The following is a 20,276-nucleotide window of genomic DNA, read 5'->3' as shown; positions in this document are numbered from 1 at the left end:
GAATTGGATTGTCTTCCCGCCACAATGATGTCAGTTCATGGGTGTCACAATTTTATAAAAATATTTAATTTTAGTAAGAGGCGGCAATATGGCTGTGCGCAAAACATGAATTTGGTAATAATTAGTAATTTTAATAATTATTTTTATTCTCTAATGAACTTCATATCAATACAAATGGAAATTGTTTGACTGTTGTAGGTCAAGACGGTCAAAACCTATGAGCTGGAACGCTTTGAGATCTCAAAAAAGACATGAACTGTCTGCTGAATGATCCAAGACTCTGGAGTTTGTATACTTAGAAATAAACTCTAACGTGTATTTATTTGTCAGGAAAACACATGCTGTTCTGACAGAGACGTCTATCTTCAACAACAACAAATATATTGACCGCAATAATTTGTTGAAAATATCTTCACTAACCCATCTTTACATGTTAAGGATATTTTAATGATTTCCACATGATTTGATGCATTTACCTTTATGCATTTTCAGCACTGGAGGGAAGGTCAAACGGGCCCAGGCTCGAACCAGGTGTTACCAAAAGCCGCTTCCCTGTCTGTCATTATTAATAAAGCCTGTGTTAACTTAAAAGACACTGCTGAAGGAAAAAAAACAGTTGGCAGAAACATTTACAAGCATCATTTATCATACACATACACTGTTACGTGATTGACTGAATGCTACAAGTTGGGCACCCTTTGTATTGACATTTTTTCTGGCAAATTTAGTTAAGGCATAAGGCTGGTCTTGCGTCTCAATCGAAATAATTCAAGTGATCCCATAGGAATATAGGTAAACTGATGAAAAGGGAAAATGTAACTTTATACCAAGGCAAACGTTCGCGTCATGTTCAGATTGAAGAGCTGTTCACTCATGTTGAAGGCGCCACTCGATGCGGATCACAGATCGAACAAGATCTGGCAGAGGACGTATGGAGAAAAACATGACGGCTGGCACATTTGGACGTTTCATCTCCAAGCAGGAATCAAAGGAGAGGGCAGGGTATTCCTGAAAGAGTCTGGATTAACCCTAGGTGTCCCACTTTCACAGGGGCGCGACCGCATCTGGAGGCCAGCTGGCTCTCTGCGTGTACTTTCTGATGTATTTCATTGACCTTGTACAGCAGTTGCACACGGCACTGTTTAACTACGGGAACTGGGGAAAATGTACGTTATGATGAGTGATTTTCATGCCTTTTCATATTTTTAGACAAGCGCAGACTTTTAATAATCAATGAAGCTGTTATTTGTGATTTTGTATTTTTTGGTGGAATGGTTTATTAAAGACACTGAGGTAAGAAGGACAATGCTGTTAAAAATAAACAGGGCAACTATGAATTGTAAACTGAAGAACATCTACATGAAAATCTTTCTATTCTAATACAACACAAAAAATCATAAAAATAAATACTACAAAAAATGCACCTAAAGACAAAGCTAAATAATTTTGTTCAACAAAACACTATATTCAGACAAAGGAATATCAAAACACTATGGATAGAAATGTTACAGATTAGACAGATGCTATTAAAGTAATGCCAGTAACTTCAAAAACAAACCTCACAGATTTCAATTGTTTTTCTGCTTTGCAAGCAAATTCCTTAAACAGCCGTCCAGGTTTTAGAATAAAATGTTGCCAAAAATGAAGACAAAGATACTGTTGTCACCACACTCAGTTGAATAATCGTTGAATAAAACAATAGGGATTTTTCTAATGATATCAACCGTCACAACAACCGTATACAGTCCCATCCAGGCACACATTTTGGCTCCAACAATTGTTCACTGCTCAGTACATTAAGCTCCATCAACAGCAATTGAAATTATTTGATGGTAAGACAAAAAAAAAAAAAAAAGGTGTACATTAGTGTACTTGCAATGTATTTTTGCATTTTTATATTCGTAAATACTAGTGCTGTCAAACGATTAAACTAAAAATTTTTGCTTACATGATATACGTCTGTGTACGGTGTATATTTACTATGCATATATAAATACACACACATTCAAGTATATATTTCAGATTTTTTTAAATATTTCTTTAGAATATAAATTATATAAACGTAAATATAGACATGTAAATATTTTCAAAATATATACTGTATATGTGTGCATTTATATATACATAATAAACACAGTATACAAAAATATATTATGCAAACAAAAACTTTTATTTTGGATGCGACCAATCACGATTAATCGTTTGACAGCACTAATAAATACATTATTTGTGCAGTGGGTCTACTGTTCTAGGTCTTTTGTTTGGATATTTCTCTATGCAAAAAGTCCTTTATTTTTGCACCAATTGTGCAAAGCGTCTCAGCTTTACTGATGTTACCGACTTCCGGGGGTTTCTAAAAAAAAAAATAAGAAAAAGTCCAAATCTATTTTTTTGTTGTACTTCTGTTGACAATACGTCATAAATGCTGTCAATAGAGCTCAAAATGCATGAAAGCCAGAACAATGCTGTAAATATAACAGTTTCAATAAAAGCTCTTTAAGGCAAGTAGGGCAATTTTAAATGTACATGTTACCTTTTATCCAATTGTTACAGTGATTATGGAGTGTACAAGAATAGAGATGGCATAATTTGGCATAATCTTTACAGTATTGAAAACTTAAAATGCACCTTTCACAAGTCAACTCACATTTTTTTTTTTTAACCGACAATATAAAAATGCTGCCATAAGACTCTGAACTATGAAACCGACAGTGATTTAATGAGGAAACAACATCCAAAACATTGCAAGAAGTCCTTTGGGTGGTCCCAGTGTTCAATCATTGTGTGTGTGTTTTATTTTTTACAAACCAAGAACTTCCTTTCCCTTCTTCCACTGTAACAGAATTGCTTCCACCTGTCTCTCCGCACCTGGAAACCTGCTTAGGCCTTCTCTAAAGACTGGTAGTATTCCTTGAGAACATTCCAGGCTTTGGGTGCCATGAAGCCTTCCGGAGGGTTCCGGCCTTCACGAGCCATCTTCCGCATACGGGTTCCTGAGATGAAGTCATAGTCCTGGTGTCTGGGTAAAATGAGACGGCAGAGGGAATGTTAAGATGTGCATGGTAAAGGGACAGTGTGGTACCCAATGTGATAAGAAAATGACAAAGAAACATAATCTCGGGGTTTGCGTCAGAGATAATATAAAGGTGTTGTACACTGCTCCTTTGTTCGAGACATTTCACTCTGGATGGAACCGTGCATTGTTCTCTGAAAAGAGCTCTATGATAAAATATGTTTTCTCAAGTGGCTCTTCAAGCCGTATAATTCCTTTCAACGGTGCAAAGACGAGGAGGTAAACAGGCTGACTTTACTTCTAGACAAAAAATAAATTAGCAAGAAAGAAATCTAAACTTCAGACCCATGTCATTAAATCCAAACTCTCGGCTACACGTTTTCATTTAAACAAATGCTTTGAAAATAAACAGAGTGCAAAACGTCTGATAAATAGAGTTAATTAGTCTCCAACTGCATGAATAAAACTCGAACACTAGTCTAAATACAATCCTCAACGGCTCCTACGGATTTGGTTTATTTGTTACGGATTAGTTGTTCTTCAATTAAGACGCAGACCTTAAGAAAACAAATTCACGCAACGCAATGAATTTATAAATGTACACTGTTGCACTGCGCTTTCCCTATCGTAACCACATTCATTAAACTGTGTCGTTCACAGCAGCTCTTCAGTCTAGACAAGCAGTTTCATATGTGCTTATAATGTGGAATGTTGAATAATGCATTCGAACAAACCCAAGTATTTTGAATCAGTCAAGTCATTTTTATGGTATTGATAGTGTTCAGTAGGATTAAGTAGGTTAGGTCAGTAGGTTGTGTTTTTAATCAATTAATACTTCAATTCAGCAAGAATGCATTAAATTGATTAAAAGTGAAAGCAAAAAGTGACAACTATAATATTACAACATTTCCTAATTCAAATAAATGCAGTTCTTTTGTATTTTTTTAATCAAAATGTATCCTTAAGACATTGTGTGTCTTAATGTACCAACTTCTGAAAAGTACACACACACACACACACACACACACACACACACACACACACACACACACACAGGCATTCAGAACACCTAAGCAATCATCCAGTAGTAAGAGGCAAATATGATGCATTCTACTATTGGATGAACCGCCAAAAGATGGTTTATAGAATATTATCACCATTCCACCTGGTATTCACTTCAGTGGGGTGAAGGGGTGGAACACATAAACTCCAACTCCATAGAGAACAGTTAATATGAATTTAAATGAGAAACAGCTTGGACTGATTTGAGGCATTTTAGAAAAGGACTTCAAGGGGGATGGGCTGGCAATTAGGCTCAGCATCCATATTCGTCTTGAATTTGGCCAGGCCCAACACCCTGCTTAAGGAGTAGACAGAACGCCATAAATTTACTAAGGCGCCAAGTGGGACCCTTTGAAAGTCAGACGGAGTGCGAGTCTGCCACCCCAAAATCACCCCCCAACCAATATTTCGGTGGTCTTGCTGGGCCATATGAGGGAAGCGATGCCAGTAACCTCCAGTCTCACTGTCGCATGCTGCTCGACTTCACATATCAAGTTAAGCAATGATCTCAAGAAATAACTGCACCACTTAAAACATAGGTTAAGGAGTAATAATTCCAAAAATTGTCTCGTATTACTTTTTTCTTGCATGGAAGACAAAATGAGATGTTTTACAGATTGTTCAAGTTGCTCTTTATTAACTGCTTCAAATGTTTATATTCTTTTACACTTAAAGAGTTTATATGAATTGCTATTATTTTGCTTATTTGGTGTAATCCAATGTGTCTATGTGGTTTAAGGTTCAAAAAACATTATTTTCTACATACTGTAGATTATTGTTTCTCCTCTATTCCCCACCTTTTCTGAAACGCAACATTTTTTCAAAGCTCATCGATCTGAAAAGCGAGGTATACGCTGATTGGCCAGCTATCCAGTGCATTGTGATTGGCCGAATGCGTGTGATGGAAATGTTATGCCCCTTAACACTGTCATGCCGTGTGTTCTGGTGCAATGAGACATACACCAATAAAACGAGGCATTCACATATCGTGTCGACTAAACATAAAACCATTTCTGCATTTGTGTTCAGAGAAACATCAAACAACAAGCTCTAACAGTTACTCTACACTGCTCAAAACTCGCATTTGAATCATCAGTGCAAATCCTTTACATATGAAAATGTACTTATAGACTGTGAGTCAGAAGTGCCAGACTGTCCTTGCATTGTTTATCAAAATGCACAGCACGCATCTGAATATTTGGGTTGAACCTTTCCAGAACAGTGTTGTAAATATAACTTAAATGTGTAATAGGAGATCTTTGAAAATGCTAACATTAGCCTGATAGCACTGAAAGGGAACGTCCCACCCTCCCTGCAATCGCTGTCCAAAATAAAAGTTACCCCTTCTTTCATTGTGTGAACATTTGGGCGGTGTTATGCAAATCTTCCCACATCGTGACGTAGACATGTGAGGGCATGTTAGAACGAGCCGTTTTAGGAAGGCATGGTTGACTTTTAACTTTGATAAAGAATATCTCTTTGGGTTTGAGACTTTAGTCTTTGCAACTTTACAGATCTTCTTTATGCACCAAGAGCTTGTAACACTCCAAAGAGATAAAGGAAATTTTTAAATCGTGTCATATGACCCCGTTAAACCCTAAGTGACCATAATGCACATAAATGATTCGTATAGATTATTTTCAGAGCTTTTTTTTTTTTCCTGGTCCATCTATTTAAAAGGTCTTTGTTGTTGTTGTTCTGCTTCTTCCATGGAAAAAAAACAGTCATATATTGTTTTGGAATGACCTGAGGGTGAGTAATGGATACATTTTTTTTTTTGTTAAGTTATTCCTTTAAACTCCGTGTGGGATGAGCATTTGCAAAAAGATCATGCAACATTAAAAGTCCACTGTCTTTCTTCAAGTCAGTTTTGCTGCATGTTGACATGCTGCATGGTCTTCATCAAGGTTGACTGAAAAGTCTGTTCACTTGATAGCAGTGGGCGCTATTAATTGCAAGACGAGACATAGCGAAAGCGCATGATTTTCGTTAGTCATCTTCTGCAGCATTTGCACAGGGCCAGAGGAATAATGGCAGATCTCCCCTTCTAAATGACTTCAAAGAACGGAGCAAATCCGTAGAATTTGGTGAAGGCACACAACAACAAAACATTTCCTGTTATTCTTGGCAACGCAGCTAGGAATCGAGGAAGCCTGACATGGAGGGAAGTTTGTACAGTGATAGATTGCTTGAAGATGTATAGAAGATAAATGTTCATCAAGTAAATTCATGCTTTCAGCGGTTGGTTTCAATTTACAACTGTCAATATACCCAAGTCTCAAATTTGATGAAATTAGTTGCTTAAAGATACTCGTCTTACTGAATTTGTATAGTTTTAATAGAACGGAAGGCAAATCTAAAGAGGAAAAAAAAAGATAAAAACTTACTTTTTGGGGTCATAAAAATCCATGGCCTTCTTGGCTTTATTGTAGGCTGCCACTTTGAAAGGCACAATTTCCAAGGATATGAGTCCAGGGGCCATGGTGAGAACTTTAGCCCCGTGGGAGGGCTCGTAGAGGTCTTTACCTGTGTCTGGGTGAGGCATTCCTGCGGGGTCACGGCCCACTATGTAAAAGTTGGCCCCAGCCACCATCCGGGCCCTACAGTGCCACTGCACCTGTTGAGAGCAGTTTGAATGTATTTTATGTTTACTTAAAAACAAATCCAACTAATAGATAGTCCAAGCAGTTGATTTATGAATGAGAATTGGAGTTGTTGTTGAGCTTTGTGTGAGAAAAAGGCAAATTTTAAACCATTATTTGCTTAAAATCTTTCCCTCTGTTATAGCTCTCAAATGTCATTCACATTTGTGTATATTTGAATATGGCATAACAAAATGTTCTCGCGACCAAATGCATGCGAATAAGATTTGAGAGCACCCACAATTGTAATTGACGTACAAGTCAAACAGATAGACATTAAAAAAAATCTGGAACAATCTGTGCTTAAGATTTTATGTCTGATTAACAATCCTGTGCTTAAAATTGGAAGAACATTGATCATGTAAACCAAATGCAAATGTGAAATTTTGTTTAATGGCACAGAGAAAGTGACGATTTAAAAAGAAAAACGTAAAAACTTATCATTTCAAAATAAATGAAAACATCTCTTATTATGGACGCATGATTAGAATTGGCCTACATCACCTAAGCTAATTCTTTTCTGTGGAGTCAGTGTGTTTCCTGTGGGCTGCTTTGGTCTTAAGACTCGACTGCTCCCAATAAATTTTTTAATGTCCCCAGCCACATGATTAAAGAACAAGAGACTTCAAAATAGCCATGGAACACTACACCAGCAAAAGTTTGTGTGTGTGTGTGTGTGTGTGTGTGTGTGTGAGAGAGAGAGAGAGAGAGAGAGAGAGAGAGAATGTACTGGCTTCTAAACAATTTGGTTCTGTTTACAACTCTCTTGGAGACACAAATCAAATCACAAATCAGATGTGTGACGCCCACAAGAAGAGCCTGTCCCCGTTGTCTTCAGCCTCAAGCACAGGTTAGGTGGAACAGATCAGAAATCCAGTGCACCTCCAACAATTCATGGAGGAATGTGCCCTGTGCAAGCTTCCTCACCACTAACTTTCCATACGACTGTTCACTGGCTTCAAATGCTGTTTTAATTATCATTCATAGTACAAAGTGCAATAAATAGAGCTTCTTTCTTTAAAATATTGCATATATCAAACAATTTCCAATTCCTGACGAATTCAAGTATGGGATACTTTAAGAATTACATATTGAGAAAGATCTCAAAAGCTACAAGGCTAATTTTAATCTGGTGTTTCAAAATGAGGAGCTAGCAGCTGCATTACAATAGGTCTGGGGAGGGGATGTATCAAGTTTTATTTTTTTTATGTGGTGAACATCATATCTTAAATAGATGACTAAATGTTCAAGATTCTCCACTAAAAGCAAGAAATTTTTTTAAATATAGTGACCAGCTGACTTTAAGTTATTATTTTAATGGGGTGCCTCAGGTATCTGTTCTCGGTCCTTTTTAAATTTACACTAACCTCTGTTGGGCCAGCGTACATCATCGGTGAAGGGAAAATGGCCACTATGGTGGAGTTGGGGTCAAGCAGTCCCTCCTCCAGTACAGCCGCATGCTGTTTCATGCGCCAGGCCAGCGGCACGTCATCATCTTTGGTCCAGCCACCCAATGGGTGAAGCAGAAGCACGGGTCGACGATAGCCACGTTCAATTAGACGCCGATGTGTGTCCTGCATGAGCAGCGCATGGCCATTATGCACGGGGTTCCGCAGTTGGAAGGCAAAGACGGCATCTAAAAATGAGAGAAGAGTGTTTAATATTTCAAAACTTGCCCTATTTACAATTGTATTGCAGCAATATATGGATGAATGCAAGTCTAGGACAATACAAATCCATTAATGAAATTGTATGTCTGTGTGACCTGCTACGGTTCGAGGCCAAGACAACTTCTACCTCACAACATACTAGTCACAATTAGGTCAAAGGGAGCAACTCTTTGAGTGAAGCTCCATACCTGCATTCATCTCTTTAAACTTCTGCTTAAGTTCGGTTGGTGTGAGCCTGTAACTATCCAGCCCATCATTCCAGTAGATCCGATCCAGCACCTGGAGATCACCACCAACCAACCAATCTCCGCTCTCCATCACCATCTGCCAAAGGTTAGACCATCAGGATAAACAACAACGATCATCTGTACAATCCTGTTGGAAAAACTATCATAATTTGCCCCGTCTCTTTGAGGCAGGAGGAACATAAGGAACCCTTCAGATTCTGAAACCAAATAATGCATGCAAGAACATACTGACTTAAACTCTCAACATGTTGTAATAAAGTGGTCTTACATAGCTATTGAATAAAGTCTTGTCTACAGTCTTCTTCTGGCCACAAACCAGCCACAAAGACAGAAAAAAAACGGTTTAAATTTGCCAACCACATTTGGTTCTGAAAACATACTAAAATCAAACAAAACTATGCATTTCAAAAATATGATTTGTGATTTGTACAACCCAACAGGCTTTTCCTTAAAAGTACTCATTGTAGCAGCCTATGACCTTACATAGACCTTACAGTTTTGTTTCCCTGTACAAGTTGAATAATTCTAGTTAGAAAGCTCTAGTCTACAAGCTCTTTTCTACAGAGTTCCATTTAAAACCAGGAATTACAATCCCTCTATATAGTGATCTATTATATCAGGCTACAACTCTCGGCTGCTTCTGCTAATATTTTGCCTTCAGGAGGTCTTCGCTGGCATTCATTGCACCGGTAACTTGGCCAGGGTTAAAAAGCAGTACAGTATGGTGAGAATTCCACAGCTCTCAGCAGATTCAGGGCCACTAGGATGGCGCATACCATTTCACAACCCCAGACTTTCATCTATTGATTTGACTTGACAGCAGCACTGGTGGCAAGAGAACTTTATGTGCAAGTATGTGATCATATTAAGCAAACTTGGAGAGTTCTGAAAGCGGTGAATGTTAATAAAACGCTTCATCCACTGCATTGCTTTTGCATTTGAAGACTGAATGCATGTGCAGCTGTCATTTGCTGGCCACAGTATAGCAACAGTAGCAGCCGTTTATTTAATTTATGTTGCAGAGCCTGGCAATGGAAAAACTCAATGAGTGATCTGTTGGCACCAATCGCATCTATACAGTAAATCAACTCTATTAGCTGTCATAGAAAATAGCAGAGCACTAGTTGATCACTGTACCCCTTTCAATGAGGGGAAAAAAAAAAAAAAAAAACATTGATAATGCAATTAGGTAAATGCTCTCGAGTCTGGTTAACATCCCCCTGCACCAAACCCTGAATGTGGATTCAGCTGTCAGACTGACAGCCGAAATAAACAGGAAAAGTGTATTTACCTCACATAATGGAGGCCAGTTTTACAGTCCTGCTGATTGACACGCTTCAGCAGAGAGAGTTTAACATGCACACCAGACACAGTCAAATAATGAGATGAACGATTCTATGAACATACTATATTCTCATCTCACATACCTTCATATTTTACACATACAGATTCATAAAATCAAATTCCAGATTCATAAGCTCAATAACATTCGCAAGCCATTTTCCGCAAACAATTTTGGTTCAATTAAAAACAATAAATATATAAATGATGACCAGTAACCTGATATTTAAATTTTATCCCGTTCCAACTAGAACAATTTAGAACTATAATAAGAAGAAGAATTATGCACACCAGATAAAATAAATGGTTTAAAACTCTACATATCAATTCAGGCATGACAAGATCATAAAGTACACCAAGAAAAATGCATATTCATTTTGAGATTTGCTTATTATTGGATGATTGAATGAGTGTTTTACTGTGTGCATGCAATTTCTTTCTTTGGTCTATGGATGGGTTTATTTGTGACCAAAGGCAAGCAGACAGACCGGGCCATTCCAGAGTCCGAAAGCTCTCCGTTGGCGCCCATTAGAGCAAGCTGGAGCAGAGCGGAGCCATTAAAGTCCACCTAAGCCCACAATCCCTACTTACAGATGGAAACAATTGTTCAGTATTTACTCTGCGAGATTTGTAAGAGGAAGGTGAGGGGAGAGGAGGGGAGGACAGCGCCACTTGCCTAAACACGGTTTAAATAGAACGCAGGGCGAGAAATCCAACTAAAACACATGTGTGAAATGAAGGAGGTCGAGGAATAACGAGATTACTAAAGCGGAGGCTGAGAGAGAGAGACCTTGTTTCCATAGACCCACGAAGAGGGCATCACGGCTCTGTCTTCTGTCAGAGCGCAGTCCAAGGAAAGCTTGGCAATGCAACCGCACAAAGACCTATTAAAGCATCAGGTCAGCTGTTTCTCGCTAGACATCCATGACTGTACCTTCAAAAAATGGGACATAAGTGGAAAATCTCTTCTTTTAAATACAATTACAGACACAAACCAAACTTCATTTGAGAAGAAAATGTCCCTGGGATAACTCACAGTCACGATCTTAGGTGTCTTCTAAGGAACAGTAGATTTAAGCTTTAATGTCTTTAGTGCAACACTGCGGGTTGAGTTTCAGATCAAGAGCAAAGCAAGAGCAATAATATTTGCTTATAAACATCACTAAAGGGACATGAAGCAACCGTCATGTATTCCTATAAAGTGTGCTCAGTCTCAGACAGGTGAAAAGTGATGCATTAATGGATCATGCTGCTGAATCACTGTGATTCTGCTTTCTTTTTAACATGTATGTGGTCTAAACAGTGCTCGCATTCACGGCCTGCATATAATCGGGACTTTCCAGGTGGTTTGTGAGTCAGAAAAGAAAGATAAGGGAGGGAGCTGACAACAAAAATTAGATACAGAATGATGCTAATCATTTCCAACTGCTTACATAAGTTGATAGAAATTTTTATCAACAATTTTATCCTAACCAGCATCAGGTCTATGGTTACGTTAACATGCATGTGGTTACACAGCACAACGAAATCTCATTAGTCCAAAATCCAGCTCCACACTGTTATATAGGTGCATTCACAACACATCAGAATTAGTTCAATTCTGAAAGAATAATTTCAACGTAATTGTACGAAACTTGGAAACGGTTTTGGCACTTGCTATGTGAACACAAAAGAATTAGGAAAAAGATTTAGAAAGGTTAAATTGGCCTGCAATTTTTTTTTTAAATAGTCACTTGTACTGTTTGACCACGTAGGAAATAGTGTGAAGCAAATGTTATCTAATGGAAACATCTGGTACAGCATCAAAACTAATTTTCATTTTTGAGATATCAAGCTCAAATTTGGAACATAACTTGTTTAGATTATGGCTTTGATTTTCACACAATTTTAGAGTAAAACATGTTTAGAAAACACATTTCAAATAAAAATTTTAAATAAATAAAATACCATTTGTCTTTTTCACTTCAGCAATAATCTATATATATAAAGACACCAAACTGCTCAAAGTAATTTAAGGACAGTTTATGTTTGAAATTTTGCATGCCCAAAATGTAGTTAATAGTTACCCCTTCATAATTGGTAAAAAATGTATCATATAATTTAGTAATGAATATATATTAACATACGAAACATTAACGAAAAAAAAAAAAAAAAACGGTCATTTTTGAGCAGCACCAGAAGTTTAGGACATTTCCAACTTGTAAAATGTAACAATTACTTGTAAAATCTAAATTTGCTGCGAGCTTCTACTTCCTCAACACCATGTGGAAGCACTTAAAATGGCAGTGGCTTTAACATTACAATGTAGTTATTTTGTAATATTTCTAATAACTTCTATAATTGACTACTGTAAATGTCTTAATTATACAATAACAATTTAAAAGCAAACAAAAAGACATACAATGCAGTTTAATGTTGCTAGCGGCGTTAAACACCGATCTACTGTACCACGAAAACACTACGTTTATTAACAAGACGTTTGCACAACTTCTTGGATTGAGTTTTTCTTCTATTGATTGCTCGAATTATACCAACTCATTTGGAAATAATAGTGTTGAAATTTAAACGCAGAATTCCGAGTTCTAATAAGCGAGTTTCAGAGAAGAGTAATTACAGTAATCTAGTAATTACAATCAATCAAATACGTTCTAAATGACTGTGATTGTGTCACATCATGCAGAACTTTTGCTTGTTCACTTTTGTTAGGAAACTGTTAGTAATCTACTAATCATACAGGTATTGTCTATATTGACCCCCTGACCTTGATGTGAGGATGATCCTTGCATGTGGTCCCCCACTGCCGCGCACAGCGCTCTTCCTTGCGATGTTCGTAGAACTCTGGGTTTCGCAGTATCGCGACCCTCTGACCACCGTAGGCCAGCGCAAACGCAGTGCTGCCATCCAGACGCTCCTTATCAGCACCGGAGATGGGGAGGACCACTGGCACCGACAGGTTAATAACCCCACCTATAAACAGAGGACAGATGCACAGTACATATATCAACCAGACTGGGGCCAGACCGAGTCCTATGACCTATGGGGCAAGATAAGAGAAAGAACCCTTGAATGTGAAAGTGATGAGTTTTCTAAGAAAGTTAGAGGTCTGACACCTTGATTGAAGCAATATGAGCGGGAAGCTTTTAAAATCCATTTTCAGGATCAAACACACACACACACACACACACACATCATAGCAGAAACAGCTGTTTTCCATTAGAAAGAGCCCAGCGAGCATCCCATTTCAGCTCAATCCAAATTAAACTAGTATTAGGCCGCAACATGCACAAATCTGTCCGCTTCATAAAAATGGCAGTCTGGTCCAACAAGAGTCCAACTGGGCATACTGTAAGGATCAAAACAATAAGACAAGGTGTGATGTACAGTAATCGAGTTTAATGACGCTGCTGATGTAATGCATGGACACCTAATGGCTTTCTTTTGCTGCATCCTGTCATAACTAAAACTAAAGATCTACTAGGTCCACTTTTTATCTTAATAGGTGTGTGTGTATGTGTGTGTGTGTGATGTGTGTGTGTGAGTGTCAATGCATAGCTTGGATGCATATTTGAATACTAGGCAAGACAACACACAGCAGAGCGTTATGAGGCTGTAAAACTAAATTGACACATTTTGGAAACTCAAGCTTGATGTGGGAAATTGCTGTAATTACCCAGTCCTATAAATGCGAGGACCGCATTATGGTTTTAAAAAGCCATTCGCACATTTGTCGTTCTTGTAATCAAAAAGGTGCCGACTTTTTATTTCAGATGATCGGGTTTCTGAAACTGGCTTGAGAGCATGCAATCAACATCACCCAAGCCACCATTAAAACTATAATAGCTCTTTTATTTCTACCACTAATTAACATTTAAAATCCACTTTCTGAGGCTTTCAGATTCCCTCACTGAAATGAAATGTTTTCTTTGCGATTGGACCCCAATTCTGAGTTGTTCTCCTGATTCTAACCAGAAAGATTAGATGATTACTAGTAGGTTCTTGTTCACATCCTTGAGTTGGGTTTCTTCATGCTCTATCTGATGTTGGTTTCCAATCAATTTGCTTAAGTTTTCTCTTTTAAATAAATGTGCAAAATAACTCAAAAACGCGTTTCTCCACTCTGTCATTGTCAGTTAAAATAAAATGATTCAGTGAATGCAAACAAGTGGAAAAGATAATGCACTTCTGAATGTATTAGTGGCTGACAGGAAAAGGTGCATTGCACTGTCAAACATCACCATCTAGTGGTGCATTCAGATGACAGTGCATGAAAAAGAGATCCATGCCATGAGAAGACACAAGATCACGCAGGGTCATATGTTTACCATCAAGCAGACAGTTGAAGTGTAGACACTGCAGGTACTCGCTCTCCCTCATGAAGCCGTTCAGAGGAGTAGCCCAGCCCTCAGCGAGCACCTGAACCCACTGCATGTCCACCTAACACACCAACACAGACCACACATTAGCTGCTAGGATGTACACAAGTCATGCCTTATTAAGTCATAATGTATGTGCAAACCATTTTCAAGAGTTTAAACCTGTATTTGAGTGACACACGAAGAGAGAAGATACCTTAGTGATCTCCACTGCTGGAAGAGTCTCTGCATCAGCCTTTGCCAAGTCCAGCTTGTTCTCCTGCACATAGAGCTCCTTGACCTCGTAGGATGCGTCCACAGGAACTATGTCCTGCAAACAGTCAAAACATTATCAGACAGAGATCACTGTCATTTATTTCCAAGTCTGATGAAGGGATAAGAGACACTGCTAAGCCAACTTGCAACTTTGTTTGAAAGAATGAGTGTTGAAGTACAACTGTGGCTTTGAGTTCATCAAATATGTATGTCACAATAGAGTGCACAGAAAAATATACCATCATGTAATGTGATAATGACTTTAACGTGGTTAACGCACAAAAACTTCAGTTTAAGGCCATATTTAAAATATGATGGTTAAATGCATGAAGGCATCAAAAAGTCAATTTATTTAATTAATTAATTTTATCTAAAAATAGAAATTTAAAAATTGCCGTCTTGTCGTCATCACAGAAATGCATTCATTTAGCCATGAGTTGCCACTGCTAAATAAACTACAGTTCAGATGTTTGGCAGTACGATTTTTATTTTTTTTGAAGAAGAACTAAATAGTTTTATTCAGTAACCTATGCATTATTTTGTAAACCAAGCGAGACATTTAGATCACTGTAACATGAATGAGAGGAGGGAACTTACCCTCTCCTGCAGGAGGTCCAGTAGCTGCTGGATGCATTCGTTCACATTGCAAGAATCCGTCTTCAGTACCAGTTCAGGGGCCTCTGGCTTCTCATACTCAGAGTCTATTCCAGTGAACCCTGAGGACAACAGGAGAAACCGGTTAGATTAAAAACCCAATTCATTCACCAGCAGAAACAGACATACTATGAATGCACTTCATGAAAACAAGTTTTCATTCAGTAGGACTTGAAGCAGTTTAGTTCTTAGTAGTGCTGAAAAGATTTGGTGTTTTCTTCCACTGTGTAAAGCAGCTCAGATGCATTGAGCATGTATCAGTTAACATGTACATGAGAAAGACACTTCCTGCTATAAACCTTAATCGTTTTCATCACAAAATGTGGGCAGCTTTCAGATTTGCATCTTTTGTGTATGTGATTTGTGTCACCTGATTTACCCTCACTTATTCTGCAGCTCCACAGCAAAAGAAATGAAATCTAACAACAACAGCAGGAAACACAGTCACAGTCATCTCCTACCAGAAACCTGCTTTCCAAGAATCACCCCAAAAGGCTTGTGATGAATCACCACTGAACTGCTCAAGATGTTTGGTGACAGTGTGACCACTCAAAGACCTTAAGCTTACTCTCAAACTACTCACACAATGGTAAAATCACAATTGTGCTTCCCGATATGAAATGCTACGCACATACGCAATAAGCCCACAATCTCCAATTTTAAACATTTTGCAAAAAATGTAAGAACGCTTGTCTTGTCTCGTTTAATCATTTCCCATATTTCTGCATATACAGGTCCTTCTCAAAAAATTTGCATATTGTGATAAAAGTTCCTTATTTTCCATAATGAAATGATAAAAATTTAACTTCATATATTTTAGATTCATTGCACACCAACTGAAATATTTCAGGTCTTTTATTGTTTTAATACTGATGATTTTGGCATACAGCTCATGAAAACCCCGAATTCCTATCTCAAAAAATTAGCATATCATGAAAAGGTTCTCTAAACGAGCAATTAATCTAATCATCTGAATCAACTAATTAACTCTAAACACCTGCAAAAGATTCCTGAGGCTTTTAAAAACTCCCAGCCTGGTTCATTACTCAAAACCGCAATCATGGGTAAGACTGCCGACCTGACTGCTGTCCAGAAGGCCATCATTGACACCCTCAAGCGAGAGGGTAAACACAGAAAGAAATTTCTGAACGAATGGGCTGTTCCCAGAGTGCTGTATCAAGGCACCTCAGTGGGAAGTCTGTGGGAAGGAAAAAGTGTTGCAAAAAACGCTGCACAACGAGAAGAGGTGACAGGACCCTGAGGAAGATTGTGGAGAAGGACCGCACTGCAGATGGAGTACGTGTGGCCCTTGGGCAATAAATATATTGGGCAAAACATGTAACACCTGAGGCACCGCTACAGTGAGCTTTATGACCAATGCATGGCAAAAAACATCCCTGAACACAGGTTTTATTTTATCTTTTTATTATAATTTTTTGCCATATGTCTAGATTTTGTTTGACATCTTTACTTAGTGATTATTTTGACTTAAGTCTGTTCTAGAGACATGTTACAACTTTTTGATAAAGCTCTCATTGATTATCTTTTGGAAATATGTTTCAAATTTATACTGAATGCATTTTTGACTGTAAAGCATGCCTGTGCGTGTCAAAATCGTGATTAAAATCGAAATCGCAAAATGTATCAAAAAATCGTGATATGTTTTTTTTTTCCATATCCATTACAGCCCTAGTAAAAATAAGCATATTTGGACACATATTTTGTTACCTCTGATTTCTCCAGCTCTAGCTCTCTTATAGAGACCCTTCACATCTCTCTGCTCACACACATCCAGAGGGGCATCTACGAACACCTCAAAGAATGGAAGGCCAGCAGCTTCATGGATCTTCCTTGCATTCAGACGATCCTGAGGACATACAGCAGACAACAACGGATTCAACATTTAACTTTATAAAGCTTACTGCATCAAAGTTGAGACATGCAGGTATCTCAAAGGCAAGTACATCTCCCTTCAGGCTACGTGTGTGTTTTAGCTGTGGAATCCATAATGATTTTTATAGAGTAAATGTGAGAATAAGACAAACACTTCCTGGACTGAGGCAACTGAGGTTTACTTTGAATATCTTTACATGCATATTGAATGTTTCAGTTTGGGTTTCAAGAACGAGCTCCATATTCTCCTATATCAGACTAGCCATGAACCATAAAATCCTGACTATAACAGAAAATATAAAACATTCGATTTTTCTGAATATTATTTCATATGTCAGGCTTTACATGGTTATACACACACAAAGTTCTGCATGTTTCTCACCCTGCTGTATGGGGAAATGAAGCTGGCGATGCACACAAGCCCAGCGTCAGCAAACAGTCTTGCCACTTCTGCGATACGACGAATGTTCTCCTCGCGGTCTTCGGGGCTGAAGCCCAGGTTCTTATTGAGGCCCTGCCTGATGTTATCTCCATCCAGAGTGTAGCAGGGGATGCCATGACACACCAGATACTCCTCCAGAGCCATGCTGACCGTCGTCTTACCCGCGCCAGACAACCCTGAGGATGCAGAACAATGGGTATTTTCAGATATAGGCATGATAGAAACATCAAGTTTTTAATTTTCCAAAATAACAGAAGAAAGGGGTTGATAGAGTACCTGTAAGCCACACCGTGCATCCTCGAAATCCTCCTCTAGTGCCGACGACCTGGCCACGCTTGTTTCTACTCACATGATGGGCTTGATACGTCACATTGGTGGCTCTTTGCATCCCCTGCACAAATTGTAGGAACCACATTTACATCACATTCACAAAGACCTCCTGTTTGACTGACGTACTGTAAGTGATGTATAGCCTGAATGCACTGTTATTTACTTTGGATAAAAACGTCTGCTAAATGCATAAATGTAAATGTAATAAATGAAATACTTAAAGAAAGTGTTTTCTTTCGGTAACATTTTCAGTTAAAATTTGTATGTTGTATTGCACACATTTCTTGGTGTTATTTTTATTATATATAATATAATAATAATAATAATAATATAAGTTATAATTATTTTGTTATATATGCATATATAAATGGAAAAAAAAACGTTTAATGCCATAATACATATACTAACTAAATAAATTGCAGTATCATGGTAACATGCCCAAACATGGTCATCTTTATTGATGATATTCAAAACTATTGCACAGACCTATAAATCAAAAACAGTTTATAGTTACACTGATAAAGAACGTGGTATTAAATGATTACCATATCTATGTACCATGGTATTTACATACCCCTAAGAATACCATAGTATGTTACACGTCCTAGAAGCCATGTTAGTATCGTAGTAAATGTCCAAAAAGTGCTTGTGCTGCCTAGAAATACTGTCTAGGTGGGCAGCACACTAGGTAGTAAGACACAAGTAATATCTACGCATAAAATGATTACGTTGTAACTGAACACATCAGTAATGCAACATATTCATCCGCTAACAGATACTCACCCAGCTCTCGGGCGCGTTACTCAGCTTCTGCTTCTTACTCGAGTTACCAGATGTCTCCATTATAACCCGCAGAATTCACACTTGATGGATAAACGAATAAGATAGTGCGATATATATTCGAAGGAGATGTTTTAATGGAGTGCCGGATCCACTGTGTCTGTGTATTGAAGCCCAAAGGATTACAGGCTGCGGCACGGGAAGCGATGGAGGCCCGGTTAAGTCCCGCCTCTCACGCGTCAAGTCTCCGCCTACTAGTCCATTGGATTGGCAGGAATGACATCAGAGCCGATCATGATTGGACAATTGAAAAATCGTTCATATAGCCGTGGAAACCAAACAAACAAGTATCAGTTTTTATTTATTTATATATATATTTTTTTTAGTTAATTCTTCTCTTATACATGTTTATGGTTTTTAATATCACTACTAGTATATTTTTATATGTGTGTATTTAACGTTGACATTTTTTATTCATTGTATAACTTATTAATTACATAATATAAATTACATGTTTTGAAAGTTTAAACCGTGTGTGTGTGTGTGTATGTATATATATATATATATATATATATATATATATATATATATATATATATATATATATATATATATATATATATATATATATATATATAATGTGTGTGTGTGTGTGTGTGTGTGTGTGTATCTATATATCTATCCATCTATCTATCTATCTATCTATATATATATATATATATATATATATATCTATCTATCTATCTATATATATATATATAGATAGATAGATAGATAGATAGATAGATAGATAGATGGATATATATATATATATATATATATATATATATATATATATATATATATGCTACAATGTATTTTTTAGGTTAAAATGTATGTCACAACTCTAACAGTGTTTTTGCAGTTACATACTACTTAATTACATTGTCCTGTGATGAAGCATATAAAAACAGTATGAAAAAAGTGGTAGAAATAGAATTAATGTCCTCCCATGTACAGTGATTTTATTTTTATAAGAGACATGCTTCATAGTGGTACAACACAACTATATACCAAAATAAAATAAAAAAAAGTTATACAATACAACGATGTACAAAGTGTACACAATGTAAGAATCACCACCTCCACATTGATGCCAATAGGATTAATTGGCTAAATTGTATGAAGCCTATGTTTAGCATGCTGAAAGGTAGCAGTTAAAGTTGTAAAACGAGGAACTTCCAATTTTTGGAAACCTGAATAGCCATCGCAGGCCTGCCCACTATTGGCTTAACCACCCCTGATCCCTTATTATTAAACACAAATCGTTAGGGCTATACTGAATACCAGAAAAACAATAGACTTGATTGCATACTGAACGAGTCTCATATTTCACACAGTCTCTGTCAATGAATGCAAATGGGGCCAACAATTCAGTGGTTCAGACATTTACATAACACACCAATGGAGATGTATTTGTATACCTCTTTGAATTGTGTAAATATTATATGCTCTGTGCATGTCAAACTCACCCAAGCTTTTTTTAGGCCTGTGTGTCAGATGTAGAATACAAGCAGTAGGACTATTTACAGTA

At 37.5% G+C, this 20,276-nt stretch overlaps 1 protein-coding gene across 1 annotated transcript; it reads right to left on the bottom strand.

The window, feature by feature from the left end:
* Positions 1 to 1,242: 1,242 nt before the first annotated feature.
* Positions 1,243 to 18,942, bottom strand: LOC127949281 (bifunctional 3'-phosphoadenosine 5'-phosphosulfate synthase 1). Its single transcript, XM_052546349.1, has 12 exons — positions 18,707 to 18,942; positions 17,870 to 17,984; positions 17,534 to 17,769; positions 16,987 to 17,125; positions 15,202 to 15,320; positions 14,546 to 14,659; positions 14,299 to 14,410; positions 12,738 to 12,943; positions 8,576 to 8,711; positions 8,085 to 8,353; positions 6,463 to 6,692; positions 1,243 to 3,019 (listed from the first exon to the last, which is right to left on the bottom strand). Exons 1-12 carry the CDS (start codon positions 18,764 to 18,766, stop codon positions 2,881 to 2,883), a joined length of 1,875 nt encoding a protein of 624 aa, XP_052402309.1. The 5' UTR covers positions 18,767 to 18,942; the 3' UTR covers positions 1,243 to 2,880.
* Positions 18,943 to 20,276: the final 1,334 nt, after the last annotated feature.

Source organism: Carassius gibelio, chromosome B1 (genome assembly GCF_023724105.1).
Source record: "Carassius gibelio isolate Cgi1373 ecotype wild population from Czech Republic chromosome B1, carGib1.2-hapl.c, whole genome shotgun sequence".
NCBI lineage: Eukaryota > Metazoa > Chordata > Actinopteri > Cypriniformes > Cyprinidae > Carassius > Carassius gibelio.
Note: the sequence above shows the minus strand (reverse complement) of the source record. Positions and strands in the feature narration are given on the sequence as shown.

Bases quoted from the DNA above. Each gene is read 5' to 3' on its own strand.
- LOC127949281 (XM_052546349.1), bottom strand. From the start codon at position 18,766: ATGGAGACATCTGGTAACTCGAGTAAGAAGCAGAAGCTGAGTAACGCG. The intron at 17,985-18,706 runs GTGAGTATCTGT...CAATTTGTGCAG, and splicing joins GTAACGCGCCCGAGAGCTGG to GGGATGCAAAGAGCCACCAA. The intron at 14,660-15,201 runs GTAAGTTCCCTC...GACTGTTTGCAG, and splicing joins TGGACCTCCTGCAGGAGAGG to GACATAGTTCCTGTGGACGC.